Source organism: Sorex fumeus, unplaced genomic scaffold (genome assembly GCF_029834395.1).
Source record: "Sorex fumeus unplaced genomic scaffold, SorFum_2.1 ptg000063l, whole genome shotgun sequence".
NCBI lineage: Eukaryota > Metazoa > Chordata > Mammalia > Eulipotyphla > Soricidae > Sorex > Sorex fumeus.
This window is the reverse complement of record NW_026606120.1, coordinates 12,288,775-12,300,873: the sequence shown is the minus strand read 5'-3', so window position 1 is coordinate 12,300,873 and position 12,099 is coordinate 12,288,775. Positions and strand designations below refer to the sequence as shown.

Below are 12,099 nucleotides of genomic sequence, written 5' to 3'. Positions count from 1 at the left end.
TGGGATGCCAGGGGTCAAACCCAGGTAAATCAAGTACCCTAACCACTGTGCTATCTCTCTGGCCCCTAAAACATGTACATTCTTGTACATCAGTGTTGCCGCCCCTCAAAAAAGACCATCCCTGAGACTAGAGTAGTATTTGTCACGATGGACTCCATGGATTCCACCTAAATGCCCATCAGCAGATGATGAGATAAAGAAGTTGTGGTAGGGTGGAATACTACTCTGCCATTGTGAGATGAAGTTGTGTGGTTTGGACAGAATTCCAGGTAATTATGCCAGGTGAGGAAAGTATGGATGTGAAAGGCATTGTCAGATGTTTTCATTCATTTGAAATATAAATAACTGAAGCAAATTTACTGGCCACCCCCAACAAAACTAACTCCTAGACCTGATGAAAACTGTAGCAGTTACCAGCTGGCCTTTTAGCCAGTGTGGTTCTCAGGCTTTTTGACTACCCATTTTTAAAAATCTATGAATATATCAGAAATAATGGGTTAACTTAAAAAGAGACATAAGTGAGTTGATGTTGAGTCTACACATATTAATTAAAATCATTGAGAGGTTGATACACTTACGATTCACAGAATAGATTTTATTGATCTTAGGATGCCAGGAACTAAAGACATTGGCAGAGGGTAGTTCTAATTACTAGTTTGGGAATGGTTATGTCAGAAATGGGCAGAGTTAATTGCCATGTGGGTGCTTTCAATTAGAATTTTCCCACCATATTCCAAGCACAGGTTGGCATCTGTTATTACATTTGTGCAAAGTGAAAAAAAAAAAGAAAAAAATTTTCAGAAGCTAGAGAATAATTAATAGAAGCTTGTGTCTAAAATGAGAAGAATCTAATTTAATTTCAAATAATTTGTTTTTGCTGTCAATTAGAAAGCCTGATATTTATTGTTGCATGTTCAGGTTTATAATTGATTTGTTGCAGAGTAGATTTTCACCTCATGAGGCAGGGGTAGTGTCTTATTTGGTGAAAGAATAAAATGTTTGGTACTGGAGCTATACTACAGCAGGTAGGGTGTTTGCCTTGCATGCAGCTGACTAAATTGTAATACTAAAGAGGGTTTAGTATTTAGTATTCAGGTTCCACTCCCTGCTCCCCCCTTCAATGTCTTAAAGTATATATATATATATATATATATATATATATACACACACACACATATTACCCTGTTGACTGGAAGTGTCTTTCTTCTAGCTTTTAACCATACAGGTGGTGAAAAATAGATTTAAGGAAACAAATTATCTGGGGATACACTCTACAGGTGTTCCTTAGCCCCTGGGTTCCTTAGCCCCTCCAGGAGTAAGCTCTGAGCACTGCTGGGTGTGACTCAAAACGGCAGTTTTTAAAAATAATGAAAGGTTTCTGGGATCGAATAAAAGATAGCCAAATCTGGGGGCTGGAGCAGTAGCACAGCAGGTAGGGTGTTTGGCTTGCATACGGCCGACCCAGGTTCAATTCCCAGCATCCCATATATTCACATGAGCACCGCCAGTAATTCCTGAGTGCAGAGCCAGGAGTAACCCCTGTGCATCACCAGGTGTGACCCCCCCCCCCACGCCAAAAAAATAAATAAAAAAAAAAGATAGCCAAACCTCATAAACACTGACTTGCGATAATAATTCATAGGTACTTAATATATGTTAGCATTTTTCTACATTACTTTATATAAAATTCACAGAATCTATAAGGTATTAATAGTATCTGCATTTTCTCAATGAGAAAATCAAGCTGATAATTAGAGCAGTTACATAACTTGTTCAGCCTTGCAACTAGGAAGTGTGTGGAAACACCTACAATTTGTTTTACTTTCAGAATATGAAATTCTTGGACCATTCATTCACTTAATGTAGCTTCAGTATTACAAAGAGAAAAGCAGATTATTTTGGTAGCAAGGAGCTGTGGACTGCTTCACAGCATAAATGACAGTAGAGATGTATAAAGGCATAATACTTAATATGTGTATTTAATCATAAAGTTCCCCTGTGTAAATTAAAAAGTAGTAACAATTAAGGTTGTTTGGAAAAGGGACTGCAGTGAGGTCCCTCCTGAGCACAGAGCCAGGAATAGTTCCTGAACACTGCAGACCTTGGCACCCCAAAACAGATTTAAAACAGAACGTAGGAAAGTGGGCATGGGGCTGGAGCGATAGCACAGCGGGTAGGGTGTTCGCCTTGCAAAAAGACCCCGGTTCAATTTCCAGCATCCCATATGGTCCACCGAGCCCCGTCAGGAGTGACTCCTGAGTGCAGAGCCAGGATTAACCTCTGTGCATTGCCAGGTGTGACCCCAAAAATGAAAGAAAGTGGGCATGAACTCTGCCACCCAAAAAGCAAAAAGAAAGAAAGAAAGAAAGAAAGAAAGAAAGAAAGAAAGAAAGAAAGAGGGCATGAACTCTGCCACACTGCACTCTTGGGGAAGATGAATTGTTAGAATATCGTCCATATGTGCACATGTGTCTTAGACATTAAGTTTCTAAACCCATTGATTTTTATGCTGACTGAATCTTGCAGACCTCTTTAGTATTACAATTTAGTATTAATTTAAATAATTTAGTCTAATATTAAATATCTACTTTTTATTTACATAATTTTATTATTTATCACAACTTTTAAATATAATGTGAGCTAGGGTTTCATATTTATGAGTTGGAGAGCAAAAGTCTTAGTATGGAATAGATAAAGTTTCTCTTCCCTATCCAAGGGATTCCGGGTTAGAGGGAAGAACTAATTTTTTAGTACAGTTGACTTGAGGAGATTTAAATACTTGGTCATTCTTTGTTGAAAGTCTCTATAAACTTCTTCAACAAAAACTAGGAATCTGTGAAATGCAAGTCCCTGTTGTAAAGATTAGTGAAGTCTATCAGCAGTCAAAAAATACGAAATTACTTTCTCATGAAGCTTACAAGCTAGCAGGGAGAGGAAAATAGTCATTAAGTATATTCATTAAATAATACAGACCCTTGGCATAATGAGCTTCTTAAAAAGGCTTAGAGGCTAATTCCTGGTGGCAGGGGCTGGGACTTAGAATTTACATCAAATGATCAAAGTTGTTCCTTTGAGGAATGTGACATTTGAACAAAAATGAGAAGGATGTGAGTGAATTTGTTTTGTGATAGCTGGGAAAGCATTCTAGTGAGGCAGCCGGTCAGATGCCCTCAGGCTGGAGTGGGTAGAAAGAGTGAGGTACTTATTCTGCTTTTTCCTTTTCTGAGTTGGGGGATGGGAGGGTTAGATATAAGATATCACACCTGTAGAGTGTATCCCCAGATAATTTGCTTCCTTAAATCTATTTTTTCACCACCTGAATGGTTAAAAGCTAGAAGAAAGACACTTCCAGTCAATAGGGATCAATCGGGATGGGAGATGTGTGCTAAAAGTAGATAAAGGACCAAACGTGATAGCCTCTCAGTATCTGTATTGCAAACTATAACGCCCAAAAGTAAAGAGAGAATATGGGAGAAATTGTCTGCCATAGAGGCGGGGAGAGGGGTTGGATAGGAGGGGAATTCTGGGGACATTGGTGGAAGAAAATGTGCACTGGTGGAGAGATGGGTGTTTGATCATTGTATGACTGAAACTCAAACATGAAATCTTTGTAATTGTTGCTCATGGTGATTCAATAAAAAAAAAAGAAATCACAGAAAACTAGTGAAAATAGTGGTAAAATTTTATTGATAATATTCCTCAATGTTGATATATTTGGTAATATATTGATATATTTGGTAATATTAATAAAATTTTATATTTTAATATAAAAAATAATGTCATTGGAACTTTGACGCAGATTGCATTGAATATAATGCTTTAGATTAGGATGGTCATTTTGATGGAGTTCATTCTTTGCTGAACGAACATAGACTATTTCCCCATTCCCTGGTGTCGTTTTCTATTTCTTTCAATAGTGAACATAAGTCTTTCACATCCTGCCTTATTGATTCCTATGAATTTGGGTCTTGGGACACTATTTAAATGGGGTGGTTTTCTATATTTCATTATATTTGATATAGAAATGCAACAGTTTGTATGTGTGTGTGTCTATTGGTTTTGTAGCCTGCTACTTTGCTGTATTAGCTGATTGTTTCCAAATTTTTTAGTGGAAACATTAGGAATTTCTTTGTCAGCTGCAAATGGTGATAGTTTAGGTTTTTTGGGTATTTTCCCCCCATGCTTACTTGTTCTTTTTGCAATTTGAATGTCTTTGACTTGAGTTTTTTGCCTGATTGTTAAGCGAAGACTTCCAAAACTGTACTGAGTAATAGTAAAGATAATGGACATTTTTGCCTTGTGTCTTATCTTAGAGGAAAGGCTTCAGTTTTTTTGTCATTGAATATGATGTTGGCTGTGGATTTACATCAGATTAAGGGCTCAGAGGCAAGATATAGAAAACACTCAGAAAGCTAAGATACAGAAAACTCTCTCTCTCTCTCTCTCTCTCTCTCTCTCTCTCTCTCTCTCTCTCACATACACACACACACACACACACACACACACCAATAATCTTCAAGTAGGGAAAGGAAATGAATAGACACTTCTCTAAAGAGACATGCAGATGACAAATAGGTATATGAAAAAGTGCTTTTTCCACCTATTTTCAGAGAAATTGCAAATCAAAAAAACAACAAGATATATTATACCAGTGAGAATAGCATGTATTAAAATGACGGGGGTGGGGGGTGGGAGTGGTATTGGCAGGGATGAAGTAAAAGAAAAAAAAAAGCACCCTCATTCACTATTCATGGGAATGTCATCTGGTTCAGGCCCTCATGGAAAACATTGGAGGTTCCTCCAAAAGGTAAGAATAGAACTCCTGTATGACCTAGTGATCCCACTTCTTGGCATCTACCCCCAAAACACAATAACATTGATTTGAAAAGACATGCACACGTGTGTTCATAGCAACTGTAAGTGCAATAGCTAGAATATGGAAACAGCTCAAATGCCCAAAACTAGATGAATGGTGAAGAAGTTGTGTTGTGTATACACAGTGAAATGCTGTGTGACTGTAATAAAGATGAAACCTTGCATTTCCACATGCATTAAGTTGGAGCATCATGTTAAGCAAAGTAGATCAGAGAAAGACAAACAGATGATCTCACTCAACTGAGGAATAGGTAGTATCTAACAGTGGGAAACCCTTGACCTTGGATTATAAAACTGATTAGCAAACAGTGGGGGAAATGGAAAGGGACTTGATGACATGGACTAGAAGTAACATAAGGATGTTGGTGAAGCGTATCAGGTTTCTGTGGTGGTGGTGATGTACAGCAATTTTGTAGATAAATACCATAAATATTAAACTGGTAGCCATCTTGACTAAATTATAAGAATTGTTAATAATTTAGGGGTTATTCACATGTTGTGGAGAGATAATTTGAGATGTCAAAAAGGTGAATAAATGTTTTAGAGATATTTTATGGTAGCACTGTCATCCCATTGTTCATGGAGTTGCTTGAGTGGGCACCAGTAACATCTCCATTGTGAGACTTGTTACTGTTTTTGGCATTTTGAATATGCCACGGAGAGCTTGTCAGGCTCTGCCGTGCAGGCGGGATAATCTCGGTAGCTTGCCAGGCTCGCCGAGAGTGACAGAGGAATCAAACGCAGGTTGGCTGCATCCAAGGCAAACGCTCTACCTGCTGTGCTATCACTCCAGCGATAATTAATTTTATGGTATTAATTTTAATATAAAATAAGCTAGATTTTATGTTTTAAATTTTCTCTCAATTAAAATACATTAACAGGGGCTGGAGTGATAGCACAGCGGGTAGGGTGTTGGTCTTGCACGCGGCCAACCCGGGTTCAATTCCCAACATTCCATATGTCCCCCAAGCACGGCCAGGAGTAATTCCTGAGTGCATGAACCAGGAGTAACCCCTGTGCATCGCTGGGTGTCACCCAAAAAGCAATAAATAAATAAATAAATACATTAACAGCGTCAGCAAAATATAAATTTATTAGGGATAAATTATTGCACTAGTAATATAATAAACTTTTAATGAAAATTTGACTATATCTTATCAATCAATATATTCTTAAAGTTGCAAATTTAAAGCAATTTAAAAGGGTACATGTTTCCAGTTAGGTGCTAAGTTCTAAGGTACTATCTTGTATTGACTATGGTTAATGGTACTATATTGTATACTTGAAGTTGCTAGACAATAGAACTTTGTGTGTGGTTCTCAAACTACACACAAAGATAATTATGGGAGATTATAGAGGAATAATTTATTGTAGCATTTTTTATTTTGCAGTATATTTGTGTATCAGAAATAAAAGACATTTTATAGGTTGAAATTAAGCATCAAAAAATAATATTGTGACTGAATATTATAATTGCAACACCTAAAAGAAAACTAGAGTGAGCATTCTCAATTCATTCCTCTGCAGAACTTTGAGTTTACAATTGAGTGGTAAATTTTACGCTTTACAGATGATTAGATTCAGTACTGTTAACTACAGTGATGCTTCCATATGTGGTTTAACTGGAAGTTCATTAGGAGTATCAATTTGAGAATGCATCTAATGAATTTTTAGGAGGGCAGTTTTGGGGCCACACCTGACTGTGCTCGGCTTGTTCCTGGCTCTGTGCAAGGAGACCACTACTGGCAATGCTGGGGTTCCATATACGGATTCAAACTGAGGTTGGCCACATGCAGTGTAAACACCCCATAGTATCTCTCCAGCCCTTCATAAATTTTTGTTGCCTAACTGTTGGTTTTTTGTTTTAATTTGGTAGAATCTTAAGAAAATGCAAGAAATGGAAAAGAGCGATGAACCCAGCACGGACCTGGAGGATCTGAAAAATGCCGACTGGGTAAGATCATTATTGGCCCTTTTCTCTGTTCTGTTTAGCATTGAAAAATAAAAAACCTCTGTTTTGGTCACTGGAATTTGAACCCAGGGTCTTATCCAGGGAAGGTATGTTCACTCCCACTATGCTAAATCCCTAGTTTTTTTAAATTTTTTTTAATTTTTACTTTTATTTATTTTTAAGCTTGGCGGATTTTATTTATTTATTTTTGCTTTTTTGGGTCACACCCAGTGATGCTCAGGGGTTACTCCTGGCTCTGCACTCAGGAATCACTCCTGGCGGTGCTGGGGGACCATATGGGATGCTGGGGATCGAACCCAGGTCAGCCACGTGCAAGGCAAACGCCCTACCCGCTGTACTATCACTCCAGCCCCAGTATGTTGGTTTTTTAAAATCTTTTTTTTTTCTTTTTGGGTCACACCCAGCGATGCACAGGGGTTACACCTGGTTTATGCACTCAGGTATTACTCCTGGTGGTGCTTGGGGGACCATATGGGATGCTGGGATTCAAACCCGGGTTGACCGCATGCAAGGCAAACGCCCTACCAGCTGTGCTGTCACTTCAGCCCTGGTTGGGGTTTTTTTTTTTTTTGAATCACTGTGGGAAAAGTTACAAAGCTTTCAGGTTTAAGTCTTGGTCATACAGTCATCAAACACATTTCCCTTCACCAGTACTTATTTTTTACCACCAAGAACCCCAATATACCCTCCCCACCCCTCCCAATACCTGTGAGGCAGATGAATTCTAGTTAACACTCTATCTCTTCTCTATCTAATTTGATTAGATTCATTGTTTTGACAAAAGATGCACCATTATTGTTTAGAGTTTACACCCCAAAATCAGACCTGCTGAAAAGGCATTGTGAAATAATTTGTTTTCTATAGCTGGTTGGATTTCTGATATTTTACTTATTAAGCCTGGAAGTATTTCTGCCGAGAGTCAGATAATTATGAGATTGGTTTTTGTGGCTCTGGAGCCATGGCCGTGCCAGAGAGCCGCTCGTGGTGGGCAACTCGTGACCTCGGTGGGGCATGAAGGATGAGCCAGGAACGCCCCCCCTCCCATGAGGTTTCAGTTGCCCTGTCACGACCGGCTCATACCTGGCTTTCCAAAAAGCTCCAAGGTGGCCACCATCTTGCTGTCCAGAGGGAAAAAGGTGGAAAGGACCAACACCCTTTTCCTCCCGGGCAGGCATGGTGGCGTGGATTAACGCATAGTCCATTCACTTTTCTGCCGCAAGCTTCCGGGCTCTGCATTAAGTCCTTGTGCTTCTGGAGCCATGGCCATGCTGGAGAGCTGCTTGTGGGGGGCAAGTCATGACCTCAGAAGGGTGTGAAGGACGAGCCAAGCCTCGGTTTTTTTAAATCTTAGTTATTGTATTAATTTGAAAGTTAAGATTTAACATTTGAGGAAGTATCTGTTTTCCTGTTTGGGGAAAAAAATTGATTTTATGAGAACCTCCCCAATATCTATGGATTTTTATTGTTTTAAAATACTTTTCTGGTTTTGTCATCAGAGTGTAAAGTTCATTTTCACTGGACATTGTCTTTTTTCCCTTGATTTGTTTCTTTGTGTACTACATACACTGAAATCATCCAGGATTTGTCTTTCTTTTGATTTGTTTCACTTAGCTTAATTACAGAGAAGGGCAGATTTCATCTTTTATTATAGCTACATGTACATTATTTATACTTTTAAAGTTAACGATTTTTTAGTTCTTTGTACATTATAATAGCCCCTTTGAATTTTTTGTCAAATTAATAATATTAGATTACTATCATGTACAAAAAGTTGCCTGTATTATTTTACAAGTGTTACTGCCATTTTAGAATAACATTATTTAGGTACTATGTATATAACATATATATATAACCCAAATAGTGATATATATATATATAAAACACTTCAGTTATAAGTTAGCAAATGGCTAATAAAAATTTGAGCTAAAATGTTGCCTTTAGGCAACCTTATTTAAAAACCAGTGTGATACCTAAACTACAATTAAATAAATAAATAAAACAATATGGTCACTGACAAGAGATTATATTAACTTCACTTTCTATCTTTCTAGATCACTATCATTATTCTCATAAGACCATTAAGATAAAGTACCTAAAAGTGTAAAATGAAATGAAAAATAGAATGAGAGAGGGGATTAGAATATCTTTAAATAGCAAACTCTAGTAATCTAAGAATCTCTTTAATAGAAAAATGGAATAGGTGACAATCTGTGAATACACACAGCGATTGTTATATATTGTTTTTTATAATTACTGTGAGTTTATAAAAATTTATAAAAATTTTCTGAAAGGACATCTATAATTTCTTATTGCTGTTTCTTTGGGCTACACCCAGCTTGCTCAGGGCTTACTCCTGGCTCTGTGCTCAGGGATCATTCCTGGTGAGGCTCAGTGGACCATATGTGGTGCCAGGGGTTGAACCCAAGTGGGCCATGTGCAAGATTCTACCCCTTGTACTCTGTCCCCTAAAGCTTTACCCAAACAGTAATAAAGAGCTGGTTATATTTTAAAAAGCATTTGAGATCTCTGCCACCTTTTATGAGAGATTCAAAGAAATGTAGTAAAAGAAACAGCGCATGAGCAAAGGCGTCATGGAATATTGGTGGAGGGAAGTGAGCACTTGGTGGTGAGTATGATGTTAGAACCATGTATGCGCAAAAAGTATACTTAGCAGAACTGTATCATAGTGTGCGAATAATATGCTAAAGAAAAATTATGAGTTTTTTTCCCATGAATTTTAACAAAATTTGTGAAAAATAAGTACTGGTGAAGGGAAATGTGTTTGATCATTGCATGACCGAGATTTAAACCTGAAAACTTTGTAACTTTTCCCACAGTGATGCAATAAAATTTAAATAAATAAAATTTAAAAAATTAACAAAATTTTATTAAGTGAATAATAATCCCCTAAATTATGTGTCTTGAGAATTCAAAGTTTTATATATCAGGTTTTCTGAAGGCCAAGAAAAAAATTATTTTGGTTTTTGTTTTTTAAGACTTTGTGTTTTAAAAGATCAGGTAATAGTTCATGTTGTCTTGCTTTGGTTTTTGAACCACACCCAGCTGTGCTCAGGCCTTGGCTATGTGCTTAGGGATCACTCCGGTGATGCTTGGGGGACCATATATAGTGCCGGGATGGAACCAGGTCAGCCTTACTCTTTAGAGTGACTGTCAGCCACTGTACTGTCTCTCTGGCCCTGAGGTGATATTTGAGCTGGATCTCAAAGAAATGAGTAAGAGAAGTAAAGCTGGGATGGGGCCATTGAGATATTACAGTGTGTAGGCTGCTTACCTTGCATGTAGTCAACCCGGGTTAGATTCCCAGCACCCCACATGGTCCCTCAAACCCACTAGAAGTGATTCTTGAGCTCAGAGCCTGAACATCAGTGGATGTGACCCAAAAACCCACTCCAAAGTTGCCATTTGGGGCATTTTCTAAATATAAAAAAAATGTTTAGCAGCTCTGACATTCTGAAATTATAGAGTGATATATTCTCTTACTGACGAGAAAGCAGAGGTTTAGAAAGGTGAAACTACTTCCTCAATGATAAGTAGTATGTAGAGGATTAGTTACATCAATAGTGTAATCACAACAAAATGACATTGCATACTGAAACAGCATTTATTTAGTTAGTTTCTCGTTAGTTGTGGTGACTATACTTCAGTTATGTGTCTCCCTTCTCCTGGGGAATCATGACAGTGGGCATTGTGCCAGCGTAGGCCTGATATTCTCATGACAATATAAGAGTCACATATGACCCGTTAGTTGTCTCTTCGCTTTTGAAACTTTTGGTCAAGTTGTATCCACTACTGTCTTAGTGGCAAGCAAATTGTATAGCCCAACTCAACCTCAAGGTGTGGGATGTGGAGGCTTCCTCTGAAATGAGCAAAGCCACTTCATAGAGTGTAAATACTAGGAGGTCTGGAGAGCTGGGGCCCTTGAGCAGCTGCCACAGGGGCGAGTTCAGATTTGCCTCTGTACTTAGTGTTTGTAGATTCCCTCATTTTAACGCCACAAAATCTACTGGAATAAGAGCTGAGAACAGCAGAATGGTGGGATGGTGTACTGGAGGTGACAAATGGGGGTTCCTTGGACTCGAAGACCATAAATGCCAGCATCATTATAAGCACATTCACATTAACTGAAATTTTAAAAGGTAAAGGTAAAAGGTAAAGGCCCTCCCGTTGATCGTCGATTTGCTCGAGCGGGCCCAGTAACGTCTCCATTGGAGACTTTGTTGTTACTGTGTCTGGCATATCGAATACTCTCGGTAGCTTGCCGGGCTCTCCAAGAGGGGCGGAGGAATCGAACTCGGGTCGGCCGTGTTGGCCGCTTGTAAGGCGAATGCCCTACCGCTGTGCTATCGCTCCAGCCCAAATTTTAAAAATCTCAAGTAAATCTAATTCTTGAGAGCTTGAACTCACATTAGTCAGGCAAGCATGTTAAGCCTCATAAATACCTAATTTTTTATATAAGTTTGGTTTACTCTGTTTTGCAGTTCATATATTTTTTAAATCGATGACTAGCTATGTGGACAATACTAGTGAATTTATTCATTGATGTCACTCCACTCCACTCTTTCTTCTTTCAGGCTCGATTTTGGGTACAGGTGATGAGAGATTTGAGGAACGGAGTAAAACTTAAAAAGGTTCAAGAGCGACAATACAACCCTTTGCCCATTGAATATCAACTCACCCCTTATGAGATGTTAATGGATGACATACGGTCCAAAAGATATACTTTGAGAAAAGTGATGGTAAGTAATAAAACTATTAATTCAAATGATTATTCTGCACTAATGTATTTGTTGTTGAAAATGTTCTTAATATTTAAAAGTGATTCATTTTCATTAAGTAACACATTGTAATTGCGGAAAACTTGAAGACAAAATAAGCTCAAGGATAATTTAATTTAATTTTGTTTAATTTCACAACCCAGAGATATGTGTGTTGCTTACATGCTATTGTATAGTCTTCTTTCTCTACATTCAAGTTGGACAAGTTGGCTTAAAATGGATTACTTCGTTTTGTTATGAGTTATATTTACTTAACATTATAAACAATTTTTCAAGTTATTGTGTATTCAGTGTTAACAGTCTCAAAATGACTTAAAAAGTAGAACTATGCCAGAGTTTATTAAATGATTCTGCTTATGTCTACTTCATTTATTTTTTATGGTTCCATTTCATGTTTATAAAATTTTAGTTTCCATGAAATTGAAAGACTATTCAGGATTGGGGTTCAGAATACAG

At 37.9% G+C, this 12,099-nt stretch overlaps 1 protein-coding gene across 4 annotated transcripts in view; it reads left to right on the top strand.

The window, feature by feature from the left end:
- Window positions 1-12,099, top strand: part of SPIRE1 (spire type actin nucleation factor 1) — a 91,315-nt gene that overhangs the window by 23,272 nt on the left and 55,944 nt on the right. For all 4 annotated transcript variants that reach the window (XM_056126685.1, XM_056126684.1, XM_056126687.1 and 1 more), the window contains exons 3-4: window positions 6,752-6,829; window positions 11,440-11,604. In XM_056126685.1, the coding sequence (XP_055982660.1) occupies window positions 6,752-6,829; window positions 11,440-11,604 (243 nt within the window). The remainder of the gene's footprint in view (window positions 1-6,751; window positions 6,830-11,439; window positions 11,605-12,099) is intronic.